The 22,354-nt window shown below is 40.8% G+C and overlaps 1 protein-coding gene across 2 annotated transcripts in view; it reads right to left on the bottom strand.

The window, feature by feature from the left end:
* The window catches only part of LOC139725992 (transcription factor 12-like), a 260,859-nt gene that overhangs the window by 35,708 nt on the left and 202,797 nt on the right, over positions 1-22,354 (bottom strand). For both annotated transcript variants that reach the window (XM_071637073.1, XM_071637074.1), the window contains exon 15: positions 14,542-14,745. In XM_071637073.1, the coding sequence (XP_071493174.1) occupies positions 14,542-14,745 (204 nt within the window). The remainder of the gene's footprint in view (positions 1-14,541; positions 14,746-22,354) is intronic.

Below are 22,354 nucleotides of genomic sequence, written 5' to 3'. Positions count from 1 at the left end.
AGCCAGCCACGGGGGCTCTAGGCAGGGAGAGAGCGGCTGGAGCCACTGGCTCTTACTGCAGAGGTTGCAGGCAAGCAGTAGCTGGTGAGGATGAAGTGGTATATCGTCGCTGGGGTGACAAGACCTCGTATCTACAAAACGTCAAATGTTCAGGAGAGCAAAAAAACATGGCGGTCAAAGCACTATAGCAAATGGGATAGCCTTTCCTTTGACATGCCGTGGTGGCTTCATTTTTGGGCTAAGACAGTTGGGATTTGGACAGGACACCACTTAACCCATTATTTGACCATTAATAAAAAAAAAGTCATTTTCACCAAAATTGCAGATACAAGGTCTTGTCACCCCAGCGATGATATGTCCAAGACCTAAGTATCACAGTGAAAAGGGCGAATCTCTGCGAGGGTATCGACAATGATTCTCACATCCCAAGCCTTGTATATATGCTAGGAATTACTTGAGATGAAACTGCGTCATGAACAGCCGTTAACCTTCCCTTCCCTCTTTTACGCACAGCCCATATTCAGGATGATTTGATCTTTAAAAAACGAAAACAAACAAAAAATGAATTTGCAAAATATATCATTTTGATTTTATTACTTGAAAATTCGCTCAATATTTCATAACATTTCAGTTTTAGCAAATAATATCTTTCAAGTAGGCCTATTTACTGACCCACAGTGACAGGCTTGCAATCTACGAGGACAAAGCCAACGGCTAAAATTAGCCAATTTTGAAGCATTCATCAAAACTGAAGAGCCACGTACGATCTCCACTTGACTCCCTACAATATCACTATTTTGTTGCTTCTGTTTTGCTTCTGTTGTTTCAATATCAGAACTAGAATTTCCTTTTGTGTCCCTGGGATGGGAAGATAATTCTGCTGGAGTTAGAAGACATGTTGCTGAATAACGAACCAAAAGGCAACGCAGTAGGGCAAACAAATTCCCACGGATCCCAAAAGCTATAGGACGCAATAATCACTAAGACCCCCCCCCCCCACGCACACACACTCACAAACACACATGCACGTGTATACATGTACAATGTAGAATGTACATGGAGTTTTATCTTCTTCTGTCTTTTTTTTTTTGGGGGGGGGGAGGGTAGGCATGGGGATTGGAATAGACCAAAAGAGAAATGGAAAGTTGAAGCACAAACAAAAGCCTCTGGGCTCGTGTCTTGTTTTCGTTTGTCTCTTAAACCTCCTCTTTCTGACGACTTTGGTGACCTCGTGTGTCATTCCCAAACACGCAAATTGCTCATCAAACTGCCAAGCTCGAGGAAGCTAGTGGAAACCTGGCCGTAAGGGCGTCCAACCCGCTGTGACCCCCCAAAACAGGACAGGACTTGATGATGATAGTCAGTTTAGTTCCCATCTTTGACCAAAAGCTTGGACAACTTGTCAGAATAAGATGACATATCTTTTACTTTCCTCCCATACAATCATGTGGAATCAAAGAAGCAAAATTTCAAATTTCACATACATAACTTGTGGGCAAATAAGGCTTTGTCAAGGACATTGTCCATCGATCATCGTTTTGACCAAATGCATTTTGACAGGTTATTTTTCACACACAAACATGAATGTTATTAGTAACAGAGAAGCTGAAGTTTGTACTCACAATAGTCACATTGTTGTCTTTAAGAAAAAAAAAAATCCTGTTAACATAGTCTCCAGCAAATTTTTACTTTAATTTCTGACTTTGATGGTTAAATCATTTTCTTTTTCTATCCCTCTAAAAGAAAATGCAAAGAAAAAAGAGGTGTAAACTCAGCTCTTCATCTTCTTCTGTTTATTCTGCCTCTTTCGATCCTCAAGATTCTTGCAGATTGTAGCTCAAACTTGCTTACAAAAGAGTTTTTAGCAAGCAGTCTTTACTGCCAAAAGCAGACCATAGAGCTTTAAAGGGATCGTATAGTTTAGGTTGAGACCTAATTTCAGGTTTCTAACATTTTTTGGTGAGATAATGAGAAACCTCTTATAAAATATGAAAGAGCATGTAATTCCATGAGGAATTCAACATTTATTTGATGAAAATTGGTTTTGAAATGGCTGAGATATCCAAAACAGAGCGATTCTAATAAGTGTGGGACCCACACTTTATTACGATCGCTTTGTATTACTTTGTTTTTGGATGTTTCAGTCATTCCAAACCCGATTTTCATCAAATAAACTTTGAATTCCTCTTAAAATGGTATGCTCTGTACTATTTCATAAGTGTTTTCTTGGTATCTCGCAAAAAGTTAAAGGGGAAGGCTAGTAAATGATCAGTGGGAATCAGTGGAAATGCTGGGAGATGATTGTTCCAATCCTTATGGGATTCATTCAAGAGTTCATTGTAATGTGCAGATTAATGCTCCGTCACTGACCAGGGACGCTTACCTGGAAGCATTAAACTGCACATTACTTGAATATGAGACCATTCTGAAGCAAATCATTTTCACACAACAATAGATATACAATGAACTCTTGAATGAATCCCATAAGGATTGGAACAATCATCTCCCAGCATTTCCACTGATTCCCACTGATCAGTTACTAGCCTTCCCCTTTAAACGCCCAATTCTCGTCTCCACCAATACTGTACCATCCCTTTAAAGTCCGTGGGTCCCTTTTGCAACCCTGAAAATTAAGTTCTTTCCATAAGCTGGTACAGTGTACAGGAAGATAATTCAGACCTTTTCTCAGAATGATAAAACTGGGAACTTCTTCATGATAGAGAAGGAAACAATACATTTCCAGTGAATTCATTTGGACCCCCAAATTTCCAGCCTTTATTTTGGTACAAAAGGGAGCATATTCTCCAGTGACGTGGGGATAGGTTTTTTTTTTTTTGTCTTTTTTTTTAAAACTCTGAGGTGTATTATGGTATGATTTATAAATAATGTTGGGAGACATTATTCTTTAACCAAGCAAAATTTTGTAAAGTGTGAAGGGATATACAACAGTCACATGCTTCGTCGTAGCTCAAAACAGATCTTAGAGGCATCATTTCCAAGCATTAATATATTCATCCCTGTACGACAGAGAAGGAGATGAAAGTTACTGGACAAACAGTAACAGAGGGTTGCAAAACAGAATAAACATTACCTCAACTAGAGGCATTTTATGAGAATAATGGTAACCACAAAAAGAGGCATTTTATTCCATTATTGAACACTTGCTTGTTATATTTCATTGATTTTGTAATAGCTTCGCGGTGACACAATAGGACCGGAGGATCTTCGGTTGATGAGAATGGGGTTGCCGTGGGGCAGGGAGGGGCAGGACGTGGGGAGATGTCTTCTTGCTTGTCAGCTTACTGTCAAGGATGATGGATCTGATTGGCCAAATTAGGGACATGTGGGACCGGGGATTGGATCTGAAACGAGCTTGACTGACATGGATGAAAATGTCAGTTTTCAGCCGCTTCCTTCGTGAAAACTTTGGATCGTTGTCACTAACTTTCTTCTTCCATCCTCCCCACCCCCCCCCCCCCCCCCCATAAGATGCCAGATGAAAATGTTTAACTTGAGCGATCTGTGGTTGCAAGAGGCGAGCCGTCGTCCGCACAAAAGACACTGGCTGCACATGATGATGTCAGTGCTTTGTTCGAGAAATGACGCAAATTTCCATAGATGCCGAGGGCTGTCGCAGAGGAAATACTACGTTTCCTCCTCAAAGTGCACACTGGTCTGGACCAACTTGAAATCAGTTCTGGGGTTTCCCCAGGACAATGAATGGGAATGTAGTCTACGACATTACTCACTCATTCGGGCCTATTCTACAGCCATTTCAGAATCTGTTCTCGCTTGATTTTGTTGGGGGGGGGGGGACTGACACTGTGGATGTACAAAGAAGCACAAACTGGTGCACGGGACGAGTTCAATAGTGTGCGCGCTCCACATATGGACATCTTTAAGCTTGCGCTGACGAACGAGAGGAAAAAAAGAGGAAAATGAGCAGGTAAATTTGCTGTGAAATTTCGGAAGAGCGGAAGGCCGACCAAGAAATGGGAAGGACACGGGGAGGCTTAAAACAAAAGCATCGGTGCGAAATAACAGGGTCCAGAGTCGGGAACGGTGAGGCAAGCAAAATTTGTCAAGCTGGAGTGAGACGGTGACAGACGTATAAATGCCCGTGGATTTGACTCCAAGGTGAGACTGTCATGACGACAGCTTCTTGAAGGCAGTGTGCGCCGCGGCACTGGCCAGCGCTCTTTTGGAATTGCACCCGGGATAAATGGGGGTAAAGGCTGCCCCCACAATCTTCTGCATCACAAATGCCCTTTCTATTAACACTCTTGAGAAAATAGCCCTGGCTCTCTGCAAAATGTGATTATGTTTTTGTTTTCTTTAAAAAAAAGCTCCAATACATATGAATATCTGAACTCTTAAAACTGGATTGCACATAGAGCCATTATGCACTGCTGGTAATGTATTCAATTACTGCAAGCCTGCCAGACTACTGGGAAACAAACATACAAACAAATAAGCAAACAAACAAAACAAAACGCCTGCAAAGAATTCAACCGCTCCAAGTACAACGGCACAGCACATTTTCACGAAATGAAACACTGACTCAAGAACTGTTTCTCATTTTTCATGTTCTCTTTTTAATAATAGACTGCAACACGTGTTTCTTGACTTCAATATGTCAATACCATACCCATGAATGTCACAATTTGAAATGTTACCCACACAGGCAAAAGATTCTCTCTATTTTTTTTTTTTCCAATCTTCCTCCTTTCTCGACCAGCGCAGAGTTTCATGGGGCTATAACGCATTGCACACGTCTTGTTTCTTTCCGCAGTAAAATTCTTACGCCTCTTAACATCTCCCTTGTACGCTCTCTCCTATCTCCAACTACTTGTATGTCTCCTTATGCACGTAGAAAATCCACAAAGGGTGTAACAAATATCATGAAAGGCAAGGACACAAATGAAAGTGAAAAGAAAGACAATAATATAGAGAGAAACAATCCCATAACTTTTTCCATCAACCAAGCTGTATTGAATGGGAGAATGTCTTGGCATTAAAGCTGTAAGCTACACTGAAAATGTAAATAAAAAGGATAAATATATTGTCATTGTCATTTGATGTCCAAATAGCCATTCAAATGGCCAGCCCAATACATCTGACTTCTACATCTCTTGTAGGGCACTCTTCCCTTACGAAGTACACACACTCACCTACACACATTTTTCATGACTTTGAATGAAAATATGAATTGTTTTTGCTGCAAGAGATGCCTAAAATGAAATGTTACTGGTATCTTGAGTAGGGTCGGGGGGGGGGGGGGGGGGGTCGGGGTATCCAACAAATGAAGCAAGTCACATGGCTACAGGGGACCACTTTCATTGGTCTAGGCAGCAAATTGATGGGTAAGTCCAAAAATCTATAGTCATATAAAGCACCATGTCCTGTCCTGTACCATTCATTCTATTTGTCTTCTTTTCATTATGCTTTTTTTTGTTTTGTTTCCACTATTCTTTTCAATTAAAGAGCATTTCTTTTTAAATGAAACTTGCAGTCAAAAAGATTCTCCTTTCAAGCTTTAATTTTCCTTTAATACCCCCAAAAATCTTCCCCCAAAAGTTCAAATGATTTGGTATAAAGCCGAAACACAATCTGTCCGCACGCAATACACAAGAGATATGGAGGGGGAACGCCAACTCTCCATAGACACGACACACAACAACTGCTGCTGGTTATTTATGCTTGACGGTCTGAGGTAATCCTATTTCTTTTTTGGCTCTTTTTTTTTCTTACCCATTTCTCTCTTCTTCTTCTTTTTTTTTTTACCTCTGGATATCTCCTCTCTGGACTTTTGTGCCTCAAACCTAGTTCCTAATCGCGGCTGACATTTATGAATTTGAGTGGAAATTTATTTGGAAGTGTTGGCATTTTGTGAGTTATGGATCAGAGTAAAGAAACCTGGCATAAATTGGGTGGGGAGTAGACTTCAGACACAGAGGGAGAAACAGTGAATGAGAGAGAGAGAAAGAGAGAGATAAAGGAAGAGAGGAAACAGAGAAGACAATAGACAAGATAATGAAAAGGGGGAGGGGCAAATTAGAGAGTAACTTTTTCCAACGCTGATCAATATTGGACTGAACATTGACAGTGTTCTCAGTTCTCTGAGAATTTCATGTTTGTTTGTGTTCTTTTTTTCCTCTCTCTTTCTCTCTTTGCTTCTCTGTTATTCATGTCACATTTCATTGCATATTTCCGCTAACTTACAAAGTAGAGAGACTTTTGTTTTGTTTTGTTTTGATTTTTTTTTTTTTTTGGAAGTTGGCACCGTTGGAGTATTGGATCTTATGGCATGAGATATTCAACTTACCGCGAATCCAATTCCCTGATCTTGACTTACATTATTAGACAGCGCTATGACTCAACGGTGCAAATGAAACACAAAAGCAATTTTCAGTAAAGTCAACTTGTCATATTTAATCTATGTATTTCCCTTCGTTAACATTCAAGAATTTTCACTGGCACTTTGCATGTTATATCTACATTAAAAAAAAAAAGAATCTGAATACAGTGCTTAACATGTGTCACTTCGGAAATTATAACTTTCCTGCACCATACATTTTGAATAAACTAAAATCAATGATGACTACAAATGTCTTTTCTCTTGAAGATAAACAGGGCTCTACGAAAGAAAACTTTGCTTTAAAGGAGGAAAAATGCTTTGACAAGTAAGAAATCATGGGTTATCTATCTTCAGAACTAGATCCAAACAATTATGCAAATCAAAAGTTGTTCGGTACAACGGTGGAGAGAGAAAAACAACAACGCATGGAAAGTTTTTAGCAAAACTAGATCATTGACTGAACAATCTTAAAGGGGAAGGGTAGTAACTGATCAGTGGGAATCAGTGGAAATGCTGGGAGATGATTGTTCCAATCCTTATGGGATTCATTCAAGAGTACATTATATATCTATTGTTGTGTGAAAATTACTTGCTTCAGAATGGTCTCATATTCAAGTAATGTGCAGTTTAATGTTTCCAGGTAAGCGTCCCTGGTCAGTGACGGGGCATTAAACTGCACATTACTTGAATATGAGACCATTCTGAAGCAAATAATTTTCACACAACAATAGATATACAATGTACTCTTGAATGAATCCCATAAGGATTGGAACAATCATCTCCCAGCATTTCCACTGATTCCCACTGATCAGTTACTAGCCTTCCCCTTTAAAGTGCCTCATATGCACCTCTCTGTAGCTAATTACTGGTCACATGAACTCCCTCCAAATACTATCCCTGATCTTTCTCGAAAAAGAGAAAAAAGAAAAAGATTTAACTTGGTTTGTAGAGGACCACTTTCATTGTCTTCTCCAATAGCATGTGATGATGTCACATCTTTTTATATAGCTTGCATTCGAGGTGTTTCATTTTGAGAGAAAAAAATGGGCCATAAGTGACATTTTCAAGTCACCATACGCTAACTGAGACTGGAACTAGACAGCTCATTGTAAGATCCCCACAACACACATTATGACATCATAGATGACTAACCAACATTTCAATGTCCACTGCTCTCCCAACAGTTGGCTGATTTTCTTAAAATTTTAATTGATCTGTTCCCCCCTTTTTTGGATCTCTTTGTAATTAGTGTTTTCTGTCTTTTTTTTTTTTTGCTTCCTTCATAAAGATTTAACTCCCTAGAAGCACCCCCACAATTTTCACTATCTGTTATACACTACAGCTGTGAACTATCGTTGCCCAGTGAAATTTGGAGATGGTGTTGCTAGGGGGAGGGGCACTACAAAAGTCATGTGACTTTGACCTTCCAATTACATGTTCCACAATGGCACCTGTAAGGAATTCCCCCAAACAAAGGCCAGCAGACGATGATAATTGAGGATGGGGGTGTAAACACGACTGGGGAAATGTTGAAAAGTTCACAACGATTCTCTTTCTCTCTGTCTGTCTGTCTCTCTCTCTTTCCAAGAACCTACTAACTTTAGGCCATGTTTCTGATAGAAAGTTAAACAAAAGCTCAAAAACAATAACGTCAGATTGAACATGTCTAGATACATTCAGATAAGAAATGTACAAATGATATTTATATTTCTTGATTTTGCCCTTATGATTCTTTATGGAATTTTCAGGAATCAAATGTGCTACTGCCAGAAAAAGGTTCGAGCTGTGAAAGCATTTCAAAATGACTATGCATTTATCAACTCTACAGAAACACATTTCTGGCACAAACGCTTTTTTTTTCACTTTCTTTTTGTGTTTAAAGTTGTTTCTGTAACTCCATTATCAAACCAGCTCTGCACTTATCAACTGCTCAAGACCCCCTGAAAGTTGTTTGGAAAACTCAATGCTGTGCCAGAAATAAGTCGATAAACGCATCCTTTGATGTCCAACCACCTCTCTCAACTAATCACAAAACCAGGTCTACCTCCTCTTTGCAAGGGCATACAATTATGATATAACCTTGAGAAACTTTTGGAAAAATAAGGCGGGGGGGGGGGGGGGGGGGAGGGAGATGGTTGTGGAAGCTTATTGTAAAACCCTCATTATTGTGATCAAATGAATGAAAACATAAAAGAGTGCAATGTATGTGGACTTCAATTTTGGGTAGAAAACATGCAGGTAAGACCAGCATTTTGATAAAATACAATGAGCAGATGGACCAGATGAATAATGCGCCTGTTGCTATTTTGTAAAACAAACTATTGAAGCCGCCATTCAGTCAGTTTATTCTTGGAACAAACATTTATTGCCAACTTCACACCCTTTATTAGTTTTTAAAACATGGTGCTGGTATATCATGATGATTTCAGAGGTGGCGATTAGAAGACATTAAACTCATACTTGCTGGCAATGCAAATATAAAACACTAAAATGCACTCCTTTTTACATGTATGTTAGGACAAACTATGCATCTGCATGTACATATGGTTGGGGGGGGGGCAGGTAGTTCTGAATCCCTCTAGTAAATTGCAAGTCGACTCATCATATTTTTTTCTCTTTTATTTGAACGGAAAGAGAAGCGTCATAGCAGTAATGTGCCAGCATGGACACGATCAGGAAGAAATTGTAGATACCTGCTTATATGGCACATGTTAACCCTAGCTGTACGTCAAGTTATAGATAGGCCAAGTACAGCTTTGTGACAAAGTACCCAGAAATCCACTGGATTTCCTAGTTGTTACGTTGCTGTTTCTTTTCCCCCCAATCTTGCTCATATTTCTGCCCTGATGAGGTACATTGTACTTATATGGCTTTGTGACGACATTAAACATTCAATAAATGAGGCACAAACAAAGGAATTCCGTTCTCAATTCAATGATTTCTCGCGATGAGGGGCTGGTGCTCCTAAAACTGGAAATAATTCCTAGTTTTAATCACTTTAACAGACCACAATGTGTAACCTAAAATGAAAACCTCAGTCTGTAATAGCAATCAGCATTTCCAAAAATACTTTCCCTTCTTTAGAATTAAAAAAAAATTGTTGTATGTTAGTGAATGAATGCAAGGAAAATATATTCATTTCTTCACATTAAAGACAAGTAAAGAGTTTTAAAAAATAAAGCTTGTAAAAGGGACAAATTCAACTACATTTGTATCTCTATTTCATCCTCTTGCTATGAACAAATCTTGGCTGTCATATGTCTTGTTTTCAAGACTCCATACTGATTCTTGCACGAAAAATGCTTGAAAATCTGCTTTTGGTTTTCAAGCGTACATAACAGAAATACTAACAATTTGCAATTTGGTATCTTAAAAAAAAAGGAGAGAATATGTGCCACTTGAAGAACACTTCAAGTAAGGACACAGATTCTGTAGCAGTCTAAATTTACTCCTAGGAAAGGGGGCAAAAAGTTGGTGGGGGGGGGGGGGAGAAAAATGTGTCGGAGTACCAGTTGGAAGAACCACAATGCCATTCTGTCTGAGGGTTATACGCCCGTCAAATTGCATTTAAAGCGAGTGCTGGAGATGCAAGAAAACAGCCTTCCCCCTTCCAGTAATCAATTGCCGTGTTTTCCGCGCTACTTGAACTTGGGCTGCGAGACGACTTCTGAAGCCAGCTGCTCACCGAGCCGGGTTAATCGGCAAAAATATTTCGGCATCAAGACGAAGGGGTGTTTGTTGGGGGTGGGGGGGGGGGGGGAGAAGATAGGATGGAAGCAATACATTGCTTAATGCAAGGAAAGCACTTGTTTGGGAAAAGATGATTGGATTAAAATACCGTTAGAATATTTCCTCCCATATTTTTGCCTTGCTATTAAGAGAACCCTTGTTCGACGACGTGGAGGATGGGCATTTCGGAATGAGTGAGCAATTTGCAATGGTATTAAAAACATCTACGCAAACAAAAGTCCCCCTCTCAAAACTCTAATCAATATCTTTGCATCAAAAAGATCACATCCACATACAGTCATTATATTGTGACTAAAATTGCCTTTGAAATTGATGGCTGTGACTTCAAACAAGGGTGTAAGGACTATATGAAGTCAGCTATTTTTTTTTTTCTTTTGTAGCATTTGTCTGCCAGGTGGGTTTGAGTTTGAAAATTTGAAAAATCAAAGTTGAAGGTAAAGCACTGAATTCAAGATACTCAAAACCCAACAGAAATTTTGAATGAAATGCACAAGTAAAAATAGGTAATTGGCTGTTATGTGTACAGTGAAGAACAGGGAAAAACACTGGGAAATTAACTGTCATCACACTTTTAGAAAACTTTAGAAAAGAAACTGGAGTGCCTATCAATGCTGCATCACTGAGGAAAAATGCAGACATGAATGTGTTCAATATAAATGTCCTCCTTTTGATGTGATTGTTACCTACTTTTCAACAATGGGGAGCTCGAGATTTTTGCAACAAGAATGTTCGAGGGGAAAAAAAAAAACACAAACAAACAAAAAACCTGTTCAGGGCATGCACAAAATTGCTTATCAAAATCGGCCTCGCGTCGTGTTAATTTTCGCTACGCATTCTGAGCCATTTTTGCATCCACTCAATTCATGATGCAGAGAGCTACTTGATGCACTGATCACACGGGGGTGCCATTTTTTTCTTTATACAGGTTGTCTCTCTGCACGATCTTAAGCTACTTCACAACACAATACAGGAAGAAAGGAGAACGGCCAACGCAATCGTCGTCTAAACGTCCATGCTTTGAATCTAAAGCTCCCTAATTTATTACCCAGCCGTACGCTTCTTTTGCCCAGTGAAGAGGCAGCAGACGTGAGTTATAAGTACAGGCTTAAGAATGAAAAGAAGGGCTAAAAAACTTTACTGACCAATTCACCTCAACAAACAAGACTTCAGACAGGATCTGGGATGGGAATATGACTGACAGACCCACAGATATACATTTATCAACTAGATCAAGCACTACCTGCAAAATGGGGGGGGGGGGGGGCTGGGACTTGCAAAACATACAATCCATGGTGGACATAGGAAAGGTCACTATGGATGGAAAGACCAACGGACATCGACGGGGAAAGAGAGAAAAGAGCCGAAAAATAAAACACTCTACACTGGCTGCAACTCGCCGGGGTCTGCAAAACGCATCAGGCAGTTCGTCTACAAACCCAATTTCCGTTTTCCAAGTTCACATCCCAGCCAAACACTTACAGGCCATGCCTGTTTGTATCCTTTTTCTCACCCACTACTTTTTTCTTCTTTTTTTCACCCTCTTATCTACAAAAAATGGAGGAAAAAAATAAAAAGTTTCATCCTCAGGGAACTGATTCTATTGTAACTGTGTATACCAACAAAACCAGCCCTTCTTCACCAGTGGTACTTTTAACCTATGTAATATTCTGTCTGGTTCCTGCCTTCCCATGACGGTTTACTCCTAGAGAAGGGAACCACGAGATAAACAAGGCTACCACCCCAAATCAAAGTTTTCCTAGTCACTTTTGTGCTGAATAGGCTATGAATATTATGAAAGAATTCCTTCTTCAACTGCATAAATTGTTCTATTATTTCTTTAAACACATGTTCATGAATACCAAAGAGCAATGCAAGGACGCTATTTTACATGGCTTACTTGGACGGATCTTGGTATATCATTATGATAACCTTTGTTGAAGTATGATGGCAAAAGATGTTGCGAAAAACTGTTACTTCGCAAAGTCTCCGAGACTTTGAGGCCTCGTGAAGTAATCAAGGACATCTTTCATAAACCAGGCACACTTCAAATCAGTCAGGCCACATCTAACCACACCATCGGCCAAACAGGACATGTTTAATTGGGGACTCTATCTTGTCGCTGGCAACCGTTATGTAACAGGCGGCACCAAAACGAAACAAACTAATTTCGCTGTGTTCGGTCCATAAGCATTTGGCACCTAACCCCCCTGCAACTAATTTGATTTCTCTGTTTGAAGGAGCTGATACTGGTTACTCATAACGAGCCTGTCGAAGGCCAGCTCTGATTCAAAAACCAATGTTTGAAAAATCACTCTGCAAAGGAACAAGAAGAAGAATAAAAAGGCAAGGATCTTGTGACCACAGGTTGGGATTAGAGACTGTGGCAAAGTCTATGGGAACCATCTTACCTAATGCTGTAAACTTTCAATTAAATGCTACTTTTGGCATTGAAAACATCATAATATATATAAAGGCTTAATATTCGATAAGAAAGGGAAAACAATGCTCTCAAGGGCTTTTTACACTTGCAAATTTTTGCTTAGTCCCGTACCAACGGTGGGGCTAAGGGGGGGCCTTAGCCCCACCGTTGGTACCGGACTTTCCTTAGCCCACTTTCTGTTTACACTTGTTTTTGCCAAAGTGGGCTAGTCCCACCGATAGTCCCGTACTATCTGGCCCTGCAAAATAGCAGGGTTAGCACCGCAATTGCGGTGCTAACCCCGCAATTGCGGTGCCAAGCAAGCGAGTGTAAACAGAACGAAAAAATAATCCGGGGCTAAGCGATGGAGACGAAGTCCGACTCCTACTGACCAATCAGAAACGAGGTAATCAAGTCCCGCCGGTGCATGCGTGTACGTGTACAGTGCACAGCGTAATCATGAATATTCATGTGGTTTGGAAAGTACCGGACTAAGAAATACGAGTATAAAAAGGTCAATTTTCTCCTTACCCCGGAACAAGAGCTTAGTACGGGACTAATTGGCGAGTGTAAAAAGCTGAAAAAATTGGTACGGTACTAACGATAGTCCTGGGTCAGAGAAAGTATGGGGTTAAGAAACACAAGTGCAAAAAGGGCTTCAGAGTTCAAGATCTTACCCTATAAATACATAGCACTCATTATCACTTTGAGAAACAAAGTTCATCTCATTCTAACAACAATCTTCCACTTTCCCCAAGTTGATTTTGGCAGTCTTATAACTACAGAGCCTTTATTAGCAATTTCTTTTCTAGGTTTGCCTACTTATGGCTGAAATGTTCTCATCAATAACAAACGATGACTGATAAGTTCTTACACAGTCAGGTAATAAAACACGTTTTAGACCAATTCTCCCTCAAGCAACATCAATGCTGCATACATATGTAGAACTCTGAATTTTCTTATTGCAAAGGACTTGACACTCGCAGCCACGGACAAGGCAGATGCACGCATGAAAAGGTGGTAACTAACATTGAGTAATGTGTGGTACTGACCACAAAACTTCCAATGCTCCAGACTGACCTACGATCGCAAACCACAAGGCATTGTGGACTGATTGGGCCACGACAACCAATGAAGTAATTATACGCTGCCTCCTCTAAGTAAAGGCTATGTGAGAATGAGTTCAAAAAACATGGAGATATTCCAGAAATCAAGTAAAAAAAAACCTGGGGTACACAGGGTTTCTGGAAAAGCTTTTTCAAACATTTCACTCAAGTAATGCGGACTGATGTCCAAAAACATATTGTAAGCTTACTTATGGCCAAAGAAGTTACACCTAGAGAAAGCCATTCTAAAGAACACCCTAACTGCCATAATCATAAGTTCACTAGTATCTGCTGAATGTTCACTTCTACCTTTGATACTATGTATAATCTAGTTAACAGAAACACACACAAACACACACTCACACCCATTAAACCATGTATTCTCTTTTACACAGTACATTAGGGAAACTGGCAGAAAGGTGTATGTACAAATGCACGTCTCTACTAAATTAAGTAACACAAAAACATACAACTACATTGTATAGCATGTACACAGTCTTTACACAGTCAACGCAAGTTCATGTTACCAAGAAAGCTTGTGCCAAAATCATGGAAAGTTAGTTTGCAGGAACAGTAGACCAAAAAAAAAAAAAAAAATGAAAATCATGGAAATATTGATTAATGATTGGATGATCAAATTCATCGGACTGATAGAAAGTCACCACAAGAGCTGTATGTATTCATCACATGACACTGCTGAAAATCATTCTCCATAATTATGATGGTCATAACCATCTCATCATCAGTACACCACATTCACACACATATGTATATGTGCACAGGTGCACACATGGATGCACTAGGACACACAATCCTAAACACAATACATACAGGCACAATAACTACCACTCTCTGTTTGCACCAAAAAAGACAAAAACAAAAACAATATGGGGGATTTCCCTCCTTACCATGTGTGAGTCAATGTACTGTCCCCCATGGCCCGAGTAGGATATGCTGGCCCCCATGGGGCCCGAAGTGGGGTGGGGGCTGGTGCCCGGCATCAGTCCCCCAGCACTGCCCATGTCCCCCGCTGGAAGAGCCATAGGACTGCTCTGCGCGTGCCTCTGTAAGACGTTGATAGCATCGTCTAACCTCTCCTCCATCCGACTTTGCTGTAAATGGAACAGATTTATTTTAGAAAAGCAAACAAGAGAGACAAAACAAGGTTTCAAAACTGTATCTCCCAAATCAGGGTGTTATCAACAGATTACTTCTGCAGGGTATTATCATCAACCACGAACAAGAAAAAGACATGATCCATGACCAAGTTCAACACAAAAATCCGGAGCTCTGGGCATTTAGAATTTTATAAGAAATTGATGTTGTACTGAGCAGAATCAATAAGGAAAATGCAATTTTTCACAATAAAGTGCATGATAAAGTCTGACAAATGAAACAAACATTTCACTGATGGTATATGTTTCATTTCCACTAGTGGCATTACTGTGGGACAAATTTCACAGGATACTCACAAGGCATAAAGTAAGATTCTCATAAAAACACTGATATGGACATAACTTTTTCAAACTTACAAATTTGACCAATTTCATACCTTTCTTCCACTAACTTCACAGGACCTAAATCTTTCTTCGGAGGACATCTATTTCACAACTTTGAGTCTAACAGAAACCAAATTTGCTCACATCAAACATAACACGTTTCATCCCTGGCTCTCTCTTACTTGTAAATAATGGTTAATGGTGTTAAGTTTTCTCATCTCTCTTTCTCTAACTATTCACACACACACACACACACACACACACACACACACACACACACACTCTCTCTCTCTCTCTCTCTCTCTCTATCGCCATGGATACGTAACAAAAAGCATGATGGGAATCCCCCTTCCGTGTCGTAAATCTTTCAGCTAACTAGGTTCTTGATTCCTCTGCTCGGAAAAGGGTGAAAGGGGGCTTGTGTTGAGAGCAGATGAGCAACAGAGGGAGCTGTCGGCTGAGAACAAGAAGGGCGTTATCGCAATTTTGGGGAGGTATTAAGTTATTGGTATTGCATTGTACAGCTTGATCTCCTCTGCATCATGGTGTCAATTTTGACTGATTTCCATTTTCAGTAAAATGTTAAAAATCAAAACCACAAGGATACTATAGTACCTTATATTTGGGATAACTGCTTATAAATCTACCCACTTTGAAGCAAATTTTTTATATCACGAAAATTGATTGTTTCGTTTTTATTTATGCTCAAATCTTGGAATGTTATAGCGCCCTTTTGGTTCTCAGCTGACGGAGTGATGGTGTAAAGGGAATGAGGGGGGTACATATGGTGTGAGCTTGTATCACCAAGCTGTGTGATTTACTCCCTACCAGGTGGGGAAACCTGCTACGAATTGAGGTACATTCAGATTGACAGTAAAATACTGCAATATTTCAAACAGGCAGACCTTTGTGCGGTATTTTGTAGTGTGAACACGCATACACCGTGACAGACATACAGAAATATTGTGGTACATGTATTTAGGGTGGTGATTCAAGCTTGGTGCGAAATACACATGCAAGATTTGAGAGGGAATTGTGTCACATAATAGGCCTACAACCCACTGCACAGTGGTGTATTTCCCACATGACTTGACACACACTTGTCTTCTTCCTGTGTAGGAGATACGTATGTGTACATGCGCAGTGCTTACTTCGTAGAGAGGTGTATTTTGGGGCCAGAAATAGCATGACAGTTCATGAAAGAGAATGGCACAAACTGAAATACTAAAGTATAAATTATGATGGTATTTCATTAATGAGAACAGTGGCAACAAATTACAATGATATTTAGCACCATGTTATTTTAATGTGAATGCACCTACTGGTCTTTTCAGCTTCGGGAAGTTAATCTTTGTGTGTGTGTGTGTGTGTGTGTGTGTGTGTGTGTGTGTGTGTATGTGTTGTTTTGTTTTGTTCTGTTTTTTTCGGGGGCGGGGGGTTACCAGTTCCAAATTCTCCACTATATGTGACATGGGCTCAAAATAACCACAGCAAAGTTCATCAAGATATTGCTCTCAAGAGCTTTACTTGGTAAATCACTGAAGACATTGCTTACATCAGACTTGCAGCCTATTGTATTTGTAAATAAATTAAACATATATACATGCGCATTCTGAACTATGAGAAATTGAGTACCATGATATTACACCAATATTGCCATAGTCTTGTCAGTCTTGCCATCACAAGTTTCTTAATTGACGCCCACTGAAATCAAGCCATTCAACACAGATCCCCCATCCCCCCACTGAGTGTCCATGCCAACAATCACTGCCAAAAATTGGGGATATGGAACGGGAAGGAGCCTCCTCCAAATTACTTTTCTGGTGATAATCGTATGAACAATATTGTGAGACGTAAATATGCGCGGGAGGTGTTGTAGCTAGATATCATGACAACAGAGTAAATACCAACAACAATGTTTGTAGTTCAAGTTCCCTGGCTGCAGCAGTTGTTCCCCTGGGCAAGGTACTTTACCCTCACTGCCTAGCCCTGTGGAGGGGACTCAAGAATGGTGGTCACATGGTCCTTTCCTTACTAGCATTTACCATTTCCTGAATGGCAGTCACGTAAAACCAAGGAGGTACTAGGCAAGCTTGCCTAGTACCTCCTTGGTAAAACAAATAATCCAATCTAAACAAGTGAATCTCTCTCTCTTCTTCAACTTCCACACATAACCAATGTTTTTTCTCTGTGTGTCTCTTTCTGTCTGTCTGTCTGTCTGTCTGTCCATCTGTCTGTCTCTAACTCTTTATCTCGCAGTGGGGGGGGGGGGGGCAGTGGAAGATGCAAGTGGGTATACTGTAACAGAAACTTAACGTGTCAAAGCTCAGTGTGAGAGCAACATGACATTACATAGCAGCAGGTTGAACGGCCCGCTGGAGTATGCAAGTTCCCCCGTAGTCGAGCCGACGCTCGATTTCAATTCTGTGACACCAAACCCACAGACAGATGGAAGGAGAGAGAGAGAAAAAAAAAATAACATGGAGGTGAAGGGTGTAAGATTAGCTCCATCGTAATCTTGAGGATTGCTCTGGGCAGATGGGGGACCACTAACAATATACTTAACCCCTCCGCACACCCAGGGGGCAAGTTTTCAGAGCCTTTGGAAGAGGGGGATAGGAAATAGGTGGTGGATTGGGGGGCAAAAGATGTAAGGGAACTTTACTCGGCATGAAGAGAAGACTGATATTGGATGCGCGAAGCGACCGGGGGACTGGAACGTTCTCGACTGTCAACCTGTATGTGTTTGTCAGTGGTGGTTGTTGGCTTGTTGTTTTCTTAAGGTCGCGCCGGGTCAGCAGGTGGTAAAACAACGGAGGGGTGGTGGGATATGGAGGGGTGGCAGGAGATGCGATCTCTGCTCCGAAAAGAAGGTTACCATCAATGGGAAGAGGAAGCTTGGGATTGCAGTAAGGGAAGGACATACCATACACCCTACATCTAACCACCTAAACAACTAGCCATCCACGTGGTTCACTCATTACACTAGTACATGTGCGCTGTACCATGAAAACTTTCCAGTGACTGTCATGGAAGTTGTGCAAAATTTTATACAGCAAAGCACAGCCTGCTAGTACAGCTGTACATACACATGATATCCAAAACTTCCCACCCCTCTCAAGAGATGCCTGTGTACACACATAAATGCACACACATTCATGCGCACACACAGATGTTGCCATACACAGGGTCATGAATTCATGTCAGGTCAGGACATAAGTGTCATGATTTCTGCCTGCGATTCAGAGGCAGAACGAAGTGCTATGGATGAGTGCCTCCAGTATGGATGAGTGCCTTGGTGTGAGCGACCCCACAACAGGCTATCACTCTTAACCCGTCAAGGACGGGCTAATTATGCTATAACACACGTTTCCCATAGACACCTGCAAGAGTATACTTGGAACTAGTCTTCAACGGGTTAATACCCCATTTATACACAAAGTTGGCTACAGGCGCACTCCTGAAGATACTCTCCTTATACCCCTCTGAGTCTTTTCATACAGAAAATCACTGCGCACAAAGAATACTCAAGAGAGGGACATAAGTGGCACGGTGACCTTTGACTGCAGGGAAACTTCTAACATTTAGAATGTATGCATAGTGCGCACTGCATTAACACATTAGGAGCACTCTGAACACTGATGACCATCTGTAACACTTTGAGCGCTTCAGGCGTGCTCCTGAACTGAGCCTCAAGAGGGGGATAACATGAGCTCCAGGGCCCAATAACCTGTTCATACAGAGTGCAGAGCGCTTCAGGAGCACTCCTGGAGCACTCTAAATGCCTTGTATAAATGGTTTATGAGCAAAGAAGAAAACACCATCATTTGGAGGACAGTGTAATAATGCATGCAGGTTCTCCACAAACTCACCCCACTGTAGTACACCCTATAGGCTCGTGCATCCGGAAGGCAATACATGATGTGGATTCGTTTCAACGACACGCCACTACTTCCTTATCAATTGGTCCAAGAAATCTGCTGTCTCTTTAAAACACCGGCATATAAAACCCAAGAATTTTGGATGTCTTGGAGCAGCAGGTGCAGAGATCTTTGAGAGATGCAGAACTCTGGCCTGGCAGAAGTCGAAGAGCTGTGCAGGAGAGCGAACTGGAGGTCAAACTGGAGCCAAGGAACAAGGAGTGATGCATATATATACTCCGGGCCTTCTTCCAGAGTACCGAACAGTCCCTTTTTATCGGGAAGAATGGATCCTTCCGCAGGGAGCTTCTACTGACGAGCAACACGAGGCGGAATGAACTCTGTGTCGGAGTCGCAGAGATGCAGAAACCTCCGCATGCATCAGGCGCAAAACCTCCCAATGGCAATGGCACTGGGACGGCCCTCGGCCCAAGATGGGTGAGTTGGTGGGCGGCCGCTCCCGTCAACTTGGTCTTTCCAAGAGCCCCAAACAGGAAAATCCAATGAGTCTCGACATCCTATTGTTGGGCGGAGAGGTCTCCTCAGGAGTCTTCCCCCCGCCTCATCACTGCCATGCCGACCTCAAGTCTAATTTTCGGCCATTCTCACACGTCTGAGTCGAACAGGAGATGCCAGCCCACAAAATGTCATCGAGGTGACAGGGGGAGAAGATCGGGGAGCAGCATTTGCTCGTCAAGTGGGCTCGCGTCCAATCATTCCCGTCACGTTTGAACAGTTCAACGTCAAGAAGAATTCCCTCAATGGGCAAAGGGGCGCATCATGGGCCGACTGCTCTCCCCAAACCTGCAGGATTCTAATAATACGGCAATCGGAAGAGGAAGCCGAGTTGTAGCCATTGATTGTCCCTTGGCTCGACAAATTGGTACAAGATGGCCGCCGCAATTACCGTGTCAGATGAGTTTATACCCGACTCCTTGCCCTGGTTCCCTCAGGCCCGCACAATGACATGAAATCAGAACCTCACCCATCTCACTCTTAGCAGCATTACAAAACAATTTATCAGATTTCATTTCACTCTCAAAAGGGGGAGGGAAAAAAATGAGGGGGGGGGGGGACACATGCATTGGGGAACAGTGAACTTGAATGGTGACCAATTTTGCCACTTGGCATCAGCTTAAAATGATGCTGAAATCTCATAAAACTTGGTGCAACTCCCACGGAGATGGGGGGACTTCGTGAGCCATCCCTCCTTCCAACTTGATTCAAGACAGATTAGCAGCTCAGCATTTGACAGAACTATTTTATGTCACTTTTCTCTTCTCGGGCTGGGCGAGACAACCTCACTGCTGGGATGAGGAAAAGGGGAGGAGGAATGACCAACATGAATTTGATTCTTGTTTGCCGAAATTGACACTGCATCCTACAAGATTTGATTGCACGTGATCTATTTTTCCTCCAGTAGCTTTTTTCTTTTCTTTTCAATTCCAGAAGTTCCACATCAAATTAATTATCAGGAGTGTGATTCCCATGACATTGGAATGAATTTGTCATAACAAGCTCTTGTCTCCTTTTCCAGCCCTGATCAAATCCTACAGACACCCTCTAGGCATTTGTTATTTCCTAGCTAAGAAAAAAACAAGCTAGCCTTTTCACTTTGCAGCTATTTTGCCACATCGGGAGGGAATCCTCATGGCACATTGCAGCATTGAAACCATTCCAAAGTTGTCAACTTCATTTCCAGCACGCCGATTCACCAAGGTTATTTCTCGAAGCAGTCATGAACTTGATATGACTCCAATTAATGCTACAATAGACTTACCGCAGAAATTCCAATATGTGTAAATAAATTTGATGCTTCATTTTTATATACAAAGTAGACAAATAATCGTATGACAACTCAACAAGCCTGAAATACAGACTTTGCTTTCCTTGAATAGAATTCTTTTTATTTACCAACAGGTTGTTTTTATATGCAGTTTGCATGCTGAAAACTGCCCACATGTAAATATTGATTTGGTAATCAAGATTAAAATGAAAAAAAATCATATCCTTCATTTACTCATAAATACCTACACTGTAGATATATGCCCAGTTTGAGACTGCAAAATTGAAGTAAAAATCTACGGCAATACTATGCAGTTTCATACCACAAATTGAGGCAAAAATTCAAAATGTAGAGTGGAAATGGAAGAATTTTTTGCTATTCCTTCGAAAGACTGAAATTGAAAATGATGTTTTTTTCAGCAATGGATTATATATTAACAGCAACGAAAATATGATGCATCTGAATGTGAAAATGAGGGATTAAATGAAAAGGAGAAGTTGTGTGGGTGTGTGTGTGTGTGTGCGTGTGTTTTTCTCTCTTTTTTTGGTAACAATTCATTCTTGAAATATTTTTGCTGCATATGCTTTGTTTGAATAATTTCATTGATTGTATTTTGTTCTATACACTTAAAGAGGAATTCAAGTTCAGTTAGATGTTAGTCTGATAAGAAAGAGTCAAATCTTACAAGTACAACAGTGAAAATTTGATCAAAATTGCTGAAAAATTTGGGAAGTTATGAAATTGTGAAGTTTCGCTAATTTTGGCAGAACAGTTCTCGTACAGTTGATATGAATATTCAAATGAGTGGGCTCATGATGACGTCACCACCTCACAATTTTCAATCAATCAGACCACCTACAAATTAAGACGAAATTAATTTTTTTGTATTTTTTTAAATTAAAGTGTCAAACATGTATTCCTCATAGGATAACTTCTGAATAATGATTAATTAGAGATATCAGGTTTTCAGATTGGGGAATCATTGTGTTTGAATGAAAAACTGGAAATTTCAATTTTATGTTACAAACTATATATGGCAAGCTGTGAGAACATGACATCATCACTTTAAAAAAATTAGCAAAACTTCAAAATGTCATAACTTCCTTATTTTTCATCCGATTTTGATCAAACTTTCATTGTTGTGCTAAGAAAGTTTTAGTGCTCTTTTCCAGACTAATTTTTTAACTGTAGAGGAATTCCCCTTAAAGATGAATTTTATGTCTTTATCTTTATTGAAATTAAATAAAGCTTCCCAAAAAGAAGAGTGTGTCGAGTCTGAGTGTGTATGACATCATGAGCGAGGGAGAAATCAAGGGTAGGCTAAAAAACAGGAGGATGGGAACAAGACGACGAGTGTTGCTCCACGATTGGACAACACCGCGGTCACACTATCCGGGCAGAGAAAATAAACGGGAGGAGGCATCTCGCTGCCGACGACAATGTGACACTCTGTCCTCGGAGAAGATTCCTGTTTCGGGCTCCTGTCGTGGGACGAGGCACGGGGAAGAGAAACCTA

Source organism: Diadema antillarum, unplaced genomic scaffold (assembly GCF_040938485.1).
Source record: "Diadema antillarum isolate AM-2024a unplaced genomic scaffold, OU_Dant_1.0 seq00000069_RagTag, whole genome shotgun sequence".
NCBI classification, from domain to species: Eukaryota; Metazoa; Echinodermata; class Echinoidea; order Diadematoida; family Diadematidae; genus Diadema; species Diadema antillarum.
Note: the sequence above shows the minus strand (reverse complement) of the source record. Positions and strands in the feature narration are given on the sequence as shown.